The 17,451-nt window shown below is 44.2% G+C and overlaps 1 protein-coding gene across 2 annotated transcripts in view; it reads right to left on the bottom strand.

Moving 5' to 3' along the window:
- KAT6B (lysine acetyltransferase 6B) overlaps nt 1–17,451 on the bottom strand; it is a 221,996-nt gene that overhangs the window by 109,504 nt on the left and 95,041 nt on the right. For both annotated transcript variants that reach the window (XM_063128836.1, XM_063128837.1), the window contains exons 4-5: nt 8,110–8,225; nt 7,621–7,702 (exon numbers count right to left, since the gene is read on the bottom strand). In XM_063128836.1, the coding sequence (XP_062984906.1) occupies nt 7,621–7,702; nt 8,110–8,225 (198 nt within the window). The remainder of the gene's footprint in view (nt 1–7,620; nt 7,703–8,109; nt 8,226–17,451) is intronic.

Raw genomic sequence — 17,451 nt, 5'->3', positions numbered from 1 at the left:
TTGCCCCAGAATAGAACAGCAAGAGTGTGTTAACTGGAGCCTTCCTCTCCGACCAGATTATTCTAACTTTACATCAACCACATTGGCTTCCAGTTTGTGTTATCATTCAAGTATTACTTTTGTAAACACAGTCACTTCTTATAGAAAGGCCTTATTTATAAATTACAAAATTACAAAATATATACGTTGTTCTTTACATATCTCTCCAGTCATCAAATCGTTCAGCCTCAACTGCCTATTCCTATTTGGAACTTTCAGTGATCTCCAATATTTAAATACATTAAATTACCTAAACTCTGCCAGTCAGACCAGAGTTAAGACTACCTTATGTTAGCTCAAGCTCCACAAAGCCAGGAAATTGGAAGCTAAAGTTCCTTAGCTTCCAATGCTGGTGTGTTTCGTGCTTAGTTATGATTTCTGTAAACCGCCCAGAGAGCCCTGGCTATGGGAGCGGTATATAAGTGTAATAAATAAAAATAAATAAATAAATGATGCCATGCAGTGTCAGAAATTGTGCTTGGTTACAACTTACTGTCGATGCATCCATGCTTTTCCTTGGTCTTTCAGGCCCAAATATTGACAGGAAGGATGGAATGCCCCACACTGTCTTGCATTGCCTTTGGTAGCATCTCAGCCTTACTGTTTTGCTAGTTGACCCATGCCGCCTTGTTGCTTATATTAGTAGCTGGCCAGATGGCTTAAACAGTGAGAGGGAGCCCTCTACTAGCAGTAAGGCATCATAAGGCAGAACCAGGACAATGTGTGGGTGCATGGAGTTGTAAGCAAGCACACTTTGTGACACAGCACAGCAGCATCACTGATCTTGGGACACACCAGTTAATAGATAAGCCTTAGCTTCCAACTTTTTGGCTTTGTGCCAACATAAGATAGTCTTAACTCTGGTTTTAAGCTGACAGGTTTTTGTATCATTGAATTCCTCTGTGAGTTTTTAAACCGGAAATTTATAATTACAGTGTTAGTAAGGACAGGTTGCTTACCTGTAACTGTGGTTCTTTGAGTGGTCATCTGTGCAGTCACACATATGGGCTTCGCGCCTGCGCGGAGCTTCGTTTGGGAAGTTTCTATAGCTGATAGAGATTTTGGATGGGAACCCTCCCCACTCCGTAGTGTGCATGTGCAGGAGGGTTCCTGCCCAGCTCCTCAGTTCCCTAGAGACCGACACTGTGGCCCCTGGACTGAAGAACAGTCCCCAATAAGTGCCTAGGAGACACCCAGAGGGGAAGGTGGGAGGGTTGTGTGACTGCACAGATGACCACTCGAAGAACCAGAGTTACAGGTAAGCAACCCGTCCTCCTTCTTCGTGGTCTCTGTGCATCATACATATGGGCGACTAGCAAGCTGGTGGGTAGGTGTCTCATTGCAGGATGGATGAAAGTACAGTTCTCCCAAAGGAGCAGTCTGCTCTGGAACAGACGTCTAGCCTGTAGTGCCTGACAAACGTTGTCGGAGTAGACCAGGTTGCTGCACGACAGAGGTTAAGCAAGGAAACCCCACATCCAAAAGCTGTTGACGTAGAAACAGATCTGGTGGAATGTGCCCTAACCTTGTTAGGCAAGTCAATCTTAGCCAATTTGTAGGCCAAGGAAATTGTCTGCACTATCCATGCAGAAAGCTTTGTGTAGACACATGTTGCCCTTTCTTATGATGTCCATAACAGACAAATAGATGCACTGACAAGCGGAAGTCCTTTGTGCGTGCCTTACAGAACCCTAGCGCGCGTCTGACAACCAAGGTGTATAAGGTGGATTTGAGAGGTGTTGAAGGGGATGGAAAGAAAGCCAGTAGCACCAAATCTTGATTCACATGGAAATCAGACACCACCTTGGGCAGAAACTGAATGTCAGGGAGAAACACCACCTTGTTGCTATGGAAGATAAGGAAGGGTTCATCCACTCGTAAGGCTGCAAGCTAACTTGCACATCTTGCAGAGGTGATTGCTACGAGAAAAACTACTTTCCATGTTAGCAGGCTAAGGTCTGCAGTAGCCATTGTCTCGAATGGTTTGAGAGAGAGAGCATGTAAAACGACTGATAAACTCCAGGAAGGTGTGGGTTGTCTAATTGATGGTTTTAGATTCCATAATCCCTTCAAAAAACTATGGACTAGAGGGTGAGAGAAGACAGAATATCCCTCTATGGGGTTATGGTATGCCGATACGGCTGCTAAATAAACTTTCAATGAAGAAAATTGGAGACCCTTGTCCTCTAACATTAACAAGAACGACAAAATCTGTTGAACTGGTGAGGAAACTGGATCTAACTGCTTACATAAGGCGAAGTCCTTAAACTTTATCCATTTCCTTAAATATGAAGAACATGTGGAAGGTTTTAACACTGCATTGAGAACCGCTTTAATGTCAGAGGGCAACTGAGTCACTGTCTGTGGGGGAGTCCATGCTGTCAACCACAGGGTATCTATTTCCGGATGAAAGTAGGTCGGGACATCGAGGAAGGCGATGGTGGAGGCCCTGAGACCTGATGAGTAGTGGGGCAAACTACCCCTGCCTGGGCCACCATGGTGTCACCAAAATGCAATTTGTGTTGTCCATTATGATCTGTCCCAACACCTTGGTGAGCAGATGGAAGGGAGGGGAAAGGAAGTAAAGGTGTTGCATCCAGGTAAGGAGGAACGCGTCCCCTTTGGAGTGTGGACCCAGACCTGCCCTGCTGCAATAGTGGTGGCACAGAGAATTCTTGTGTGTCACAAACAGGTCGATGGACGGGATCCCCCAACATTGAAAAATAGTGCGGACAACCTGTTGGTGTAGTTGCCACTCGTGTACACTTGAGACAGTTCTGCTGAGTTGGTCTGCCAACTTGTTGTCCTTGCCTGCTATGTGGACTGCTGTTATAGTAATGTTGTGCTGCACGCACCATTCCAAGAGCTGCACCGTGAGAATGACCAACGGGAACGATTTTGTCCCCTCCTGTTTGTTCAGGTGGAAGACCACCGTAGTATTGTCTGAGTACTGTCTGAGTATTGTCTGACAATACCGTAGTATTGTCTGAGTCAAGGGACGATGTGAAAGAGTGGAGGCCTCTTTGGACAGCGAGAAGTTCCAACATGTTGATGTGATGGCTTCTTTGTTCACTCGTCCAAACACCCTGAGCTGTCAAGCCCTTGCAGTGAGCTCCCCAGCCGAGAAGAGAGGCATCCGTCATCACCACTATCAATGGGGAATCGTGGTGGAACGGTACCCCTCATTGGAGATGATCCAGCTGTGTCCACCACCGTAAGGATGTTAGAATTTCTATCGGTATGCGAAGAATCCTCTTGTGTGCATTTGACGTCAGGTTGAGGACTCTGACGAACCATAACTGGAGATGGCACATCTTGAGGTGTGAAAATGGTACTACTGCCGTAGTAGCTGCCATAAGTCCCAAAAGTCTTTGAATGGTGAATGCCTTCACGCTCTGGAGCTGAATGATAAGTGTCACCAGCTTGATAAGAGTGTTGGTTCTGTCCTGTGGTAGTTGGCGCGAGCTGTGTCGGCATCGAGAAAAGCTCCTATGAACTTTAACATGCGAGACAGAATGAAGTTTGACTTCTCCTCGTTGAGGAAAAGGCCGAGATTCATTAGGAGACGTTGGATCGTTGTGACTTGTCACGATAAACTGTCCCTGGATCTTCCTACGACTAGCCAGTCTTCGATATACGGGTACAGTTGGATTCCCATTTGCCTCAGATGCACGCAAACCACTGCCATGCATTTGATAAAGACGTGTGGTGCAGTCGACAGACCAAAGGGGAGTACCCTGAATTGGAAGAACTGGTCCCCCATCGTGAAGCGAAGAAATTTTTGGCACGACTCATGGATATCTACATGAAAATAAGCACCTTGAAGGTTGACAGATGTGAACCATGCTTTTTTGGAAAGAAGTGGGAGGATCTGCAGCAGTGAGATCATCCTGAACTTGGTAGTCCTGAGAAAGAGGTTCAAGTCTCTTAAATCTAAGTTAGGGCGTAGAGCCTCATCTCTTTTTGGCACGGTGAAGTATCAGGAGTAAAACCCCTGTAGGGGTTGATCGCTCCCTTTTGTAAAAGGGTTTTGATCTCTTTTTGTAGTTGCTTAAGGTTGGGTAAACCGCAAGTGTCCCAATGGTGGTGTTGCCAGGAATTCTATGCGGTAACCCTCCTGCACAATTCTGAGGACCCAGGAGTCCATTGTTATATGGGACCATGCCAAGAAGTAAAAGGAAAGTCAGTGACCGAAGGGTGTGATGGTGTATCAAGACAGAGGGGAGTCAAAGATAGTGTTTATCGATGCCGTCCGGCTTACGACGCTGAGGATGGTACTTGTACTGATGCTGGCATCTGGGTTGAGTAGTATATTGTTGACCTTGTTTGAATGACTGTTGACCCTTTTGAAAATGAGGAAACTGGAATGGTTGATTTCGATGCCACCTCTCTGTTTGAACTGTTGGGGTGGCGGTGCTAATCCCATCTTTTTTGTAGTCATTCTAGCCTTTTGGACTGAGTCCATAGCTTTGTCCGTCTTAGCATTAAAGAGTCCTATACCGTCGAATGGCAGGTCCTCAATACGGGTTCTTGCTTCTTGCGAGAGCCCCGAGGATCTCAGCCAGGCATGGCGTCAAAGAGCCACAGCATTCACCATTGATTTTGCTCCACAGTCTGTTTGGTGTCATGCTGTGTTGATTTCCTGCTTGGCCAGCCACACCGCTTCGGTATGGAACAAGCGCGCTAACTCTCTTTGATCATCGCTTAAGTGGTCAATTAAGGAGTTCATCTTCTCCCACAAGAATAGTTGATACCTGGCCATTGTGGCCTGGTAGTTAGCCACTTTCAACGTTAGGGATGCTGTAGAATACATTCTGTGGCCCATGAGATCTAGAAAGCAACCTTCTTTGTCTACTGGTGCAGTATGTGCACGTTGTGAGCATCCTTGAGCCGATTCCACTATTATGGAATTTGGTTGAGGATGGACAAAGAGGAACTCAGCTACTGTTTCTAGCACCTTATACATATTCTCTAGTTTCTTCGAGGAAGCTGGTAGTGTTGCAGGGAATTTCCAGGATTGCTGTATGGTCTGTAGCAATGTAGGTAGTAAAGAGATTGCTACAGGCATAGTCGCCTCGGAATGTACAGCATCGAAGACCGGGTTGGTGAGTTTTTGTACCGAACCATGGGTCTCCATGCCCAGTGACTGGGCCATTCTTTGAATAAGATCGGAGAAATGCCTGAGGTCCTCTGACGGAGAGTCTGGGTCTTGTGACACTACAAGAGTGTCTGGAGTCAGTAATGATGGGGCTATTGAAGAACATGAAGGACAGTCAGATTCATAGCCATCAGATGGCGACTCCTGTTGTAAGGAGATTGCATTATCTGGTTCCTTATGAGGAGAACGTCTTGACCTCGACGGAAGTCTCGGTGTCGGGGCAGACTGAGTCAGTGCTGGATGTGTCGGTAGCGCAGCTGGCAGCGGAAGCATCTCTGTTTGCGGTGGCCTAGTTAACAACGTCAATGGTTGCTGTTCTGTCGGTACAGAAATCGACGCCGACGGGAGTCATAGAATCATAGAATAGTACAGTTGGAAGGGGCCTAAAAGGCCATCGAGTCCAACCCCCTGCTCAATGCAGGAATCCACCCTACAGCATACTTGACAGTGTCAAGGAGATGGCAGATACTCCCCAGTGTTGAGGAGATGGCGGATACTGGTAGGGGTAAGGTGCCCCTTCATATAATGGATGCCAGGGAGCCCAATAATATGTGGATATTGGAGGCATGGACCATTCCGAGCATCGCTCCCAATCAGATGCTGGTGATTGTGATTGGTATTGAGTACAGTGGTGAGGTTCAGGTTCTCGATACCAAGGGGAATATCTGCTCGGTTCAGGGTCACGGCATCGAGGAGAGTATCATTGCCAGTCTCTGGCTCTTGTTGCCTCCGGTGATGGTCTCGACTCCCTGCGAGGAGTGCCTTGAGGACCCAACAGCTACGGTGAATGAGGAGATGAGTCCCGTATCTCTCCCTCTGAGATCGATACCGTAGGGACAACATCGACTATCGTGATCGAGAGGTCATCGACAGTCTGAGTGGGATTGTTTTCCGAAACATGCTGTGGAGTTAACACCTGAATTGGTGAATCTAACAGCGGACGGGGTGTCGGAAGGTTGTTTAAACTGTTGGTTGTTTTATTATGGTTTTAATTTTTGTGAACCACCCAGAGAGCTTCTGCTATTGGGCGGTATAAAAATGTAATAAATAAATAAATAAAGGTGCTTCGACACTTTAGGAGAAGGAGCAGTAGACTCGTCTATGTGCCTCCTCTTCTTTTTCTTGTGCTCCATCTGAGAGGGCGTCCGAGCCTTCTTTGACAGCTTCTTGGCGGCAGTAGTCGCTAGGGATTGTGTCAATGTGGATGCTTTTTCTGTTGAAGGTTCCCCCTTTTCCACAATGATGGAGCCAGGCATATTTGACAGTTTTGCGGGAACTGCCCCCATTGCCTTTTTCCACAGCTCCAATCTTAAATGATCTGCTCAGTGTCGACGAGTTTGTCTAGGGTCAAGCGTTTTGCTTGACAAGCCGAGCACGCCTCAAATGTATGGGCTTCACCGAGGCAAAAAAGGCAAAGGCGGTGACCATCGCAGGGTGGCAATTTGCTGCTACAATAAACCCCTATAGTAGGTGTGATTGAGATAGCGAAAGTGAGAAAAATATAGTAAATTTTTTTTTTAATAGAAAGAAGAGATCTACGAGTGAAAAACTAGAAAAGGTAACGGAAAAAAGAGAGATCAGCTAACTAATGTGTCCGAGGACAAGCGAAACTCCTAAATGATGTTGCCGCAATGGCGGTTTCTAGGGAACTGAGGAACTGGGCGGGAACCCTCCTGCGCATGCTCACTACGGAGTGGGGAGGGTTCCCGCCCAAAATCTCTATCAGCTATAGAAACTTCCCAAACGAAGCTCTGCGCAGGCGTGAAGCCCATATGTGTGATGCACAGAGACCACAAAGAAGAATCCTACCCTCTCCCCAATGTATTTGCATCTGCTTTCTTTCAAGTGCATCTATATGATAAATGGGATTTTAAATCATGACGTCATTTCAAGAATCAGGTTTCTAAAATCTTGAGGAGAACTTCCACGGATAAGGAGACTGTTCTCCACACTTGCCCTCCCCATGCAGAAAGCAAGGAGAAGGAGGAGCGAGAAGGTGGCATTAGTGAGCTCATCCCCATTTCCCTTCCTTACATGATGAAAATGGCTGAATAGGGATTGAGTCTCATCACCATCTTAATGAGCATACATCCCATAAAGACCAGCCATCATGTTGGCAGGGCATGATGGGAGTTATGCTGTGGCCAATCTAAAGGGTACAAGTTTGGGAAAGGCTGCACTAAACTATAGTTTAGTGTGATGTCCAAACACAGCCAAGGACAAAAATGGCTTACAACAACACTCCTACTCTTTGAATGTGTTACAGAAGAAATAAATAATACATTAAAATTAATGGGTTGGATCCATATTTAGATGTGTGGAATTTATTGAATCAATTCATGATACTGCACTGAAAAGCAAGATACATACAGACAGTGCAAGAAAAGGTCATACTACACATTCAAAGGATTTTCAAAGATCACCTTTTGGCATTCGGGAAAGCGGTGGGTCACAGCACTCCATGTGGAATCCTCTATCGCAAGAATCACAGAAAAGCATATTATCCTGAAATTGAAATAGAATGGGTGATGAGGGAAAGACACAAAATAATCTTACATCACTGCTTCATATTTTCATGATTAAACACTGACTTGGTTTTGATGCCATGATGAATTTGGAAAGTGCTTTTGTTTTACAATGTGTTTTTGTACAACTTTAATTATATACTTGTATTTTATTAAAATTCTTATTGTAGAGAGTCCTGACATATCTGCGTGAAGGATGGTATATAAATACTTTAAATATAATAAAAATAAATAAACCTGAACCCAAATAATCCCATGCCATTATTTTCACCAATTTTTAAAAGAGTCCCTGTTGGGTCAAGTTTGTAAATTTGATCCAATTGGCACTATAAAAGTAGACTGAACATTATACTGAACATTGCACTATAATAAGAGAAAAAAACTTACTGCATTTTTGCCTTGGATTCTACAGGCGCTGCATGTCTTGCATTCAATACACTGCCATCTTAAGGCCTTCACATTTGTTGTCAACTCGAGACAAAATTTCAAACACGATGGGTGTCCTACAAAGAGGCAACATTTATACATGAGGTTTGAGCTTTCCAGAACAGCTGAAGCTCCATGACATCTTCTCATGGTAGAATTGCAGCAGTGGTGGCTATTATGAGATCACTTCTCTTCTGTCTCATGGACAGGATGAGTGGCAGTTGCTTAAACTATTGTTATTATACAATCCAATGTCTGTTTAATTATTCATACTGCATGCATAGCAAAGCTCACAAACATATTTGACCTATTTATTTGAAAGGGTTTTGGGCTGGATCCAGGATCTGCCTTGTGTGACAGAAAATGACCTTCTGCGAAAGGAAGAGTCCTCTGCCTGATTTGCAGGGATCCCTCTCCCCAAGACACCACTCCTCTTTAAGAGTATTCTCTTATGTTACCTAGTTTATTTAGAGTGGCCCAAATGACGGGGGAAAACAGATTTGTTAGGATTTTTGCTAACAAATCTGGGAGGCGGGAATTTATGAAATTTGAAGTAAATTTGTCCTCCCCACCCAAAGGGCCTATGAAATTAAGGTCATGGCAGCTCTCAGTTTTTCCTATATCTATGGTTGCAAACTACAGGTTAGAGGAATTGCTAATCTTTTACAATTTTTATGCTTCTCTGTTTAACCTTGTAATTGAAAGTTTGTCCTTTTTTTTAGTCAATCCATCTTGAAGGACAATCAAAATAGAGATCTGCTGGTTCCCTTATTCAAGAGTAAATCCCATTGATTTCAACTACATTTACATCCAATTCATACTCAAATACCATGCATGCTTACCTTTGAGTAAACCCCATTCAGCAAAGAGACAGACTTACTAAAATGGGGTTTATTCAAAGGTAAGCATGCATGGGATTTTAGTATGAATTGGATGTAAATGTAGTTGAAATCAATGGGATTTACTCTTGAATAAGGGAACCAGCAGATCTCTATTTTATAAACTTGGAAATGGACAGCTTAGCATTATCAAAGATCAATCCTTCGCACTTATGGACTACCAGGAAAAGGGGTTAGGGGGGGATTTTAAAAAATCCTTAAAAAGTAAGGGAACGACCGATCTCATTCAAACTTGGCATACTGAAAACTCTACTTAAGAGCTATCACTGTGCCAATTTTGATCTCTTTATCTTTAAAAATGAGGGCGCTGTGGACAAGGAGGGTGCATTTTCCCCATTTCTTTTAAGGTGAAAATGTACCCCTGGTCATGCCTACTCAGGAGTAATAACATAGAGTTAAATGGGACCTCTCTCTCTCCCCCTTCATGGTTGAGTGGAGAATCGCATCGCCCTCCTCTTTTGTTAGTGAGACTGCCCTTAGACACACATGCCCCCAACAAAGAATGGGATGGTCGATAGAACACAACCACAGAAATACACAGGAGGGAGAAGAGCATTTATTTTGCAGGGAGGGAAAATAATCCAGACTTTCTGTGCTCCAAAAAGAAATGAAACATGGAGGATAAGAGCCTAAATGAGTGCAGGACGTGGACAACATCATGTGGGTATCAGGCTGCAAAACTGCATAGCAGGTATGGGAAGTGTGCGATAAATCGCTGGTGTGATGGAGCCCTTAGTTTCATTTGTATTGTTATGTTTTGCAGTAATTATAGTAACGTTCTGAGAAAGCTGTGGCGAAACACGTGTAAAATCAGGAGTCTTATCTCACTCAGCATTTCAATGCCAAATACGTGAACTTGTTTTTGGACTTTACTCTGTCATGTATATATGTTATACGTCTATGAGGTTATATGTCTCGATGCTGTTATAATTTCTGTTGTGCTCACACATTATGTTAGGTCCTGTTGCCCCACTGACTTGGTGGCAATCACTTTTTGTGCAGTTGTGTGCTGTTTAGCATTTGTTCTTGCTTGCCACAGTTGTCAGCCATAGATATAGTAAAAACAGAACTGCCATGGCCTTAACTTCATAGGCCTAGGGAAACGGGACTGCCGCTGCTTGTGCTGGCACGCATGCATGCTCATCCTCCTACCTTGTTGTAAGGGCTTTCGGTAAGGGCAGGGGGGAATGAGTGGGCGCTTCTTGTGTGGGGAGGAGCAAGAAGAGGAGGCCAGAACCAGATGTATTTTGAGACTGAGCTGGCTTGACTGACTTGGTCTTATCAAAAATTAGGAGGAAGGGAGTCTGAGGAGCAAGGGAAATGGTAGGGAATGGTCAGTCGAAAGGCAGATCAGGGAATAGGGATTCAGCTTGTGTTGGATGGGGTTACACTCCCCCTGAAGACGCAGGTCCGCAGCTTGGGTGTGCTTCTGGATTCAGCCCTGAGCCTGGATACCCAGGTTTCGGCGGTGGCCAGGAGTGCATTTGCACAGTTAAAGCTAGTGCGCCAGCTGCGCCCGTTCCTAGAGATGTCGGACCTGGCCACGGTGACACATGCCTTAGTTACATCCCGATTGGATTACTGTAACGCGCTTTACGTGGGGCTGCCTTTGAAGAGTGTTCGGAAACTCCAGCTGGTTCAAAGAGCTGCAGCCAGATTGTTGACTGGGGCTGGTTACAGGGAGCAGACAACTCCCCTGTTAAAACAGCTCCACTGGCTTCCAGTCTGTTTCCGGGCACAATTCAAAGTGCTGGTTTTGACCTATAAAGCTCTATATGGTTCGGGTCCAGATTATTTGAAAGAACGTATTCTCCCTTATGAGCCTGCCCGTGCTTTGAGATCTTCTGGAGAGGCCCTTCTTTCAGTCCCACCTTCTTCACAGGCACGCTTGGTGGGAACATGGCAGAGGGCCTTCTCGTTGGCTGCTCCAGTGCTCTGGAACTCTCTTCCTGGGGAAGCTAGGCTGGCTCCCTCCTTGATGGGCTTTCGGAAGCAGGCTAAAACTTTTTTGTTCAAGCAGGCCTTTGGAGAATAATCCAGCCCTCCATCTATGTTAATGTTTTATAATTTTGTTGTGTATTTTTTTTAATTGTTTATGGTTTTGTTTCCCTCCCCCCCCCCATGTATATTTTAAACTTTGTAAGGCCGCCTTGAGGCCCAGCATTGGGCAAAAGGCGGGATACAAATAAATATAATAATAATAATAATAATAATAATATAGGGAAGAGACCTGGACCGTGAGAGGGTGTGTGGAAGAGAGAGAGACTTACAGGGGAACGCTCCCCTCCTTTTCAACCTCCTTCACCTGGGTCTGTACTGAGTGAGTGTTGGCTGAGGGGAAAGTCTCCATCTGTCTGTTTAAGGGGCATGTGGGGCAATGAAGGGGAGGGGAGTAGGATGGGATTAGGCTGCTGTATGGGTTAATTGGCTGAAGAAGAGCTGGATTCACTCCCCTCTGAGAAGCCGCCTGCAAAAGCCTTCTCAGCCTGGCACATACCACTCCCCACCCTCCCCACTCAATGGGATCTTCTTCTGACTCTGAATAGACATACATAGGACATAAAGAAAGCACATTTTTGGAATCTTGTGAGCTGTAACCAAAGTTCAGTCAAGATTTTGGGCTCTGTATCTTCTAAAATAAGTAGTCATAACTTTGTTTGGCTCATTAGGGAAGGTAGTTTGGTTTTGTTGTCCAAGCACTGGCTTTAGAGAATTTGTGAGTAAGGGGCACACCTGTTTTTGGGAACAGAAGGAAAGGGAAAACACTTGGAACAAGAAGTTTAGTTCCTAATTGGAAGTTTAGAGGAATTTAAAACTTTTACTTTCCATTAAATATGCAGGCACGCTACTGTTGAAATTAAGCGTTTTTATGTCCTGTTGATTCAAACATTTAACAGTACCATCCTGTGTATGATTACTCAAAAGTAAGCCCCACCTATGTTCAGTGAGGCTTACTCCCAGGAAAGTGTAATTGGATTGCAGCCCAAGTGTCCTATTGAAATGTGACCCTCTGCCAACTCATTCTTTTGCACTTTTAGCCTCACATGTCAGGAATCTTCTGTCTTGAATGGGAGTCATTAATATTCTTTTGCAAATGGAAACTGAGGGTGAGTAGTGATAACAATAAGTGGCAGCAATCCTATATACACATAGTTGGAATCCTTGGAGTAAATCTCATTGAACTCTGTGGGACTTAATTCTGAGTAAATATGCATGGCCTGGGCTGCACAACATCACTCCAGGATCTTTGAAGAGAGGCTGGAAGTTTACAACTGCCTTGCCACAGTATCTCACTGGCAAGTCTCCCATTAAGGTATTTCCATTGGAGTTCTACTGATGAGAATTCTGACCAGCAAAATATCTCAACCTATGCCAATATGAGCGAGATTTCCTAAAACCTTTGCTGGGTCATCATTCTTGAGATCAGGAATTTTGAGTCATGAAGGAAATTCTTTCCCAAAATAGTTGTTTTGTAGTATGTGGTTTGGCTCACTTGCTTGAGTTATTTGTGCCTACTTGCTCTGTAGTATAAAGGTCTCTAGCTGGTGCTACAAGGTAGTAATTCATTTTTTAAATAATACATTTTGACCCATAGACCTTCCTCTCCAATTTGCTTTGATATAATTGGCATGATGTATATTTTGTAACAATTGCTGATAATTGTTCATCCTTCTAAAAAAATATGTTTAAAAAGTTAACAGGGTTGCCATTATTATTATCATCATCTTTTCTTGCTCGTGGTGGTTTTTCTAGATGAACATGACGGGTTTTGCCAAGTCATGCTGTCTTCTATTGATTCAGAAATTTCCTGACTATTGAAGATGTTTTAAGTATGACTACTTTCTGGATGTTGTTGCAGATGTATTTTGGTAGGCCTAGTTTCTGAAGTTTTTTTTTGTGTGTGTAAAAATGTAAGATAAAAAAATTGATGTGATGCTGGTGACTGATGTGACTAACAGAATAATTGTAACTTTTTTCTGTTGTCATAGTTTTCTCTCTTTTCTGCAACATGTTTGTAATTAGGTATTGCTATGTCAATGAGGTAGTTTTTCATGGCTGTTATGTCTGGTTGATTTCAAAGTATTATCTTGTCCCAGACTTGTTCTGTCACAGCAAGATAATATGTGACTGCATAGCATGACTTGGCTTGACTTGTTTGGGTGTGTCTGGATCTCCTAGGCTCTGATTGCATGATCCACTACGCCAGGTTCTGGTGAGTGCATAGTTGACCTTGACAGGAGGGGCTTGCACTTGCTAGAGTAAGGTAAACAGATGTGAAGAAGCTGCAATCCTATATTCATTTAATTGGGAGTAAGCTTTACTGAAATCAATGGGACTTGTTTCTGAGGTTTCTTTGGGCAGTTTTCTTTGGGTCCCTGATTGCTATTTCTGGAGATTTTTAGATAAAAAGAGGGAAAGATCCTTGTTTAGTATTATAGAATCATAGAATAGTAGAATAGGAATCTACCTTAAAGCATCCCTGACAGATGCTTCTTGAATGCCTCTAGTGTGGGAGAGCCCACAACCTCCCTAGGTAATTGGTTCCATTGTCATACTGCTCTAACAGTCAGGAAGTTTTTCCTGATACCCAGCTGGAATCTGGCTTCCTGTAACTGCAGCCCATTATTCCATGTCCTGCACTCTGGGATGATCAAGTAGAGATCCTGGCCCTCCTCTGTGTGACAACCTTTTAAGTATTTGAAGAATGCTATCATGTCTCCCCTCAATCTTTTCTTCTCCAGGCTAAACATGCCCAGTTCTTTCAGTCTCTCCTTATAGGGCTTTGTTTCCAGACCCGTGATCATCCTGGTTGCCCTCCTCTGAACACGCTCCAGCTTGTCTGCATCCTTCTTGAAGTATAGTGCCCAGAACTGGATGCAATACTCTAGATGAGGCCTAAGCAGTGCTGAATAGAGGGGAACCACTACCTCATGCGATTTGGAAGCTATGCTTCTTCTTTTTTTTTTTTTGCAGCCATATCTCACTGTTGGCTCATATTCAGCTTGTGATCTACAATAATTTCAAGATCCTTCTCACTTGTAGTATTGCTAAGCCAAGTATCCCCCATCTTGTAACTGTGCATTTGGTTTCCTTTTCCTAGATGTAGATCTTGGCATTTATCCCTATTAAATTTCATTCTTTTGTTTTCAGCCCAGAGCTCCAGCCTATCAAGATCAGTTTGAAGTTTGTTTCTATCTTCCAGGGTATTAGCTATCCCACCCAATTTTGTGTCATCTGCAAATTTGATAAGTGTTCCCTCTACCTCCTCATCCAAATAATTAATAAAAAAATTAAAGAGCATTGGGCCAGGACTGAGCCCTGCAGTACCCCACTCGTTACCTCCCCCAGTTTGAGAAGGTACCATTGTGATAATGGGCATCCATTCTGGCCTTTCTTTGTATTGCTACTGACCATGGTCTTGTTTACATGGCTAATGAACCAAAGGAATAATGAAAAATTTTAAATTAGCTTCTCAATGATAAACCAGAAGTTGAAACAAGCTAAGAGGTGCTAGTGAGAAGTGACTGCAACAAGCCTTTAGTCCATTTTGTTCCATGGCTAATGTTTGCAGGATACTAGTATTTTAGACTCTTTCTGAATGCTAGGTACATTTGTTGTACTAGATTTTTCTGCAATTGTCAACTGTTTCATTTGTTCAGTGGTAGCAGTATGCTGAATCTGTGAGTATGGATATGAGAAAGATGATGGGAAAAGAGTGTTAAATATTAGGAAAGGTGAGACTATGGTCATGCAGTGAAGGATTTGCAGTCAGAAAAGATATTTGAGGGAAGGGGTATGACACAGAGCATAGCAAAAGTTTCAAAGTACAACAAAAGCAACAAAAGTAGGAGTGAGTAAAGTTAATTTCAGATTCATTGAATGTCTCACTTGTTCTTTATTTCAGTGATTTTAACATTAAGATGTTATATAGAACAGGTTTGTCTTGTGTGCTGTTCGGGTGGGCACGCCCCCTTGGAGGCTGGATGTGTTGGTGGGCACGCCCCCTTGGAGGCTGGATGTGTTGGTGGGCATGCCCCCTTGGAGGCTGGATGTGTTGGTGGGCACACCCCCTTGGAGGCTGGATGTGTTGGTGGGCACGCCCCCTGGAGGCTGGACATGTTGGTGGGCACGCCCCCTGGAGGCTGGACATGTTGGTGGGCATGCCCCCTTGGAGGCTGGACGTGTTGGTGGGCACACCCCCTTAGAGGCTGGACGTGTTGGTGGGCACACCCCCTTGGAGACTGGACGTCTTTATGGGCATGCCCGCTTGGAGGCTGGACGTGTTGGTGGGCACGCCCCCTTGAGGGCCAGCCATGTTGTCTTCCTTTTTGGTTTCCAAACTATGGTCACCCTAAGTTTAATAGGCTATATGACTTCTTGGGAGTCTAACAAGTAACAGCACTTTAAATATGCTCTTTATGATTTGTTTCCAGGGATCACTATATCCCATGGATCCTCTCCATTCCATCAAGTTTCTTGATTGTACTCTGCAACATTAGAGCGATGCAATTGATTCCAAGGCCTCCTCATGGACAATGCTTATAGACACTGGAAGGATAGCAACCCCAGATTCCACAAAGCCTGAAGGAGGCCTCAGAGGCCTCTGTGGATGGAAGGAATCTTCCTACAAACCTAAGATGTGTGGTGGCATTTGTTGGCTTCCTATTGTAAGGGACAAAGGCAACAATCTGCCATCCTGACATGTCATCATAGGAGGTTTGTTATCTCTCTATGCATGTATCCAGAATATGATGGAGAGCTTTGCCAAGACTAATCAAACCCACTGACCATTATCTGTACTGATCCACGTGGGAACACACAATATCGCAAGGCACAGTTCTTAATGTAGTGCTATAAGACTCTACATAGGAAGGTGGTATTTTCATCAGTCTTTCCTTTAGAAGTCCACGGCCTAGGAAAAGAATACTGCTTCCTGACTTGGAGCTGAGCAGAAGCAGGGAAGAGCAGTTGGCCCAGCTCAAGAAGAAGCTAGAAAAGTAAGCCAGTTCCCAGAGAGAGAGCGAACAGGAAGAGCAAACGGGAGTTTGACAGGGGGAGTTCGGCAGGGGAGGTCAAGGGGGAGGCCTCTAAGAAAAAAGAAAAAACAGAGGGGGGGAAACAAAGAAAAACATAGAGAAAACCCCCCACAAAACCACACACAAAAAAAACACCAAGCAAAAAAATCTTATTTTTCCTTAAGACATACTCATATAGTTGTGTACCTTCAGAGAGGACAGGACAAAGCAAAGGCAATTCCACTATAATCAGAAAGGAAAAACAAAGCAGAAATTGACAATATGGATGGAAAGGAGTCCCTAGAGGTGGTGACCTGCAAAGGGTGTGCAATGTTCGTGGTTTCTGCCTGAGCTCAACATGGCGTATACCTGCAACAAGTGCAAGCTGGTGGCACTTTTGGAAGAAAAAGTGAGAGGACTTGAGTGGCGAGTGTCCACCCTCCAAGGAATAAGAGAAGATGAGGAGTTCTTAGACCGAATGGTGGAACTGCAACAGCAACAAGAAGCACACGAGATTGAAGAGCAACAGTCAGCTAAAGCAAAAGTGGAATATGCTGAGGGGAGGAAAGCCAATGAAGAGGAAACTCTCTGGAAAAGAGTGACAGTTAGGAGCAGAAGAACTAGAAGGCATTCTGCACCGGTGGAACCATTAGAGTTAAGCAACCACTTTCAGCTTCTGGAGGATGAGACTGAAGGACAGTTTGCAGAGGAAGAAGTACTGGAGACACCGTGTAACAGTGAACAAGAGGCAGAAGGTAGGTCAACCAAGAAAAAGAGAAGAGTAGTCGTTGTGGGAGACTCCCTGCTGCGTGGGATTGAAACCCAAGGATGTCGTGTAGACCTATGGACTCGCCAGGTGTGCTGTCTTCCTGGAGCACAGATTAGAGATGTGACTGAAGGGTTGATAAGTAAGGTCCCATGGCAAATGAGCCTAATGAGAAAAGGAGTGCAGGATGGGTGGGAGTATTTAAAAAAGCAAATTTTAAAGGCACAGTTACAAACAATTCCAACAAGGAGAAAAGATAGAAGACAACAGAGGAAACCAATGTGGCTCCACAAAAAGCTTAGAGATGACCTGAAAACAAAAAGGGATACATATAGGAAGTGGAAGGAAGGCCAGGCTACAAAAGAAGAGTACAGACAAGTGGCGCAGAAGTGCCGAAATGGCATCAGGAAGGCTAAAGCTCAGATTGAGCTGAGATTAGCGAGGGATGCTAAAAGCAATAAAAAGGCTTTCTTCAAATATGTGAGTAGTAAAAGACAGAGGAAAGAAATGGTGGTTCAACTGCTTAATGAGGATGGCAAATTGATAACAGATGACAAAGAAAAGGCTGAAGTGCTCAATTCCTACTTTGCCTCAGTCTTCTCCCAAAAGTGGGTCTATGACC

The sequence above is a fragment of the Elgaria multicarinata genome, chromosome 6, assembly GCF_023053635.1.
Source record: "Elgaria multicarinata webbii isolate HBS135686 ecotype San Diego chromosome 6, rElgMul1.1.pri, whole genome shotgun sequence".
NCBI lineage: Eukaryota > Metazoa > Chordata > Lepidosauria > Squamata > Anguidae > Elgaria > Elgaria multicarinata.
This window is presented reverse-complemented; position numbering and strand designations above follow the sequence as displayed.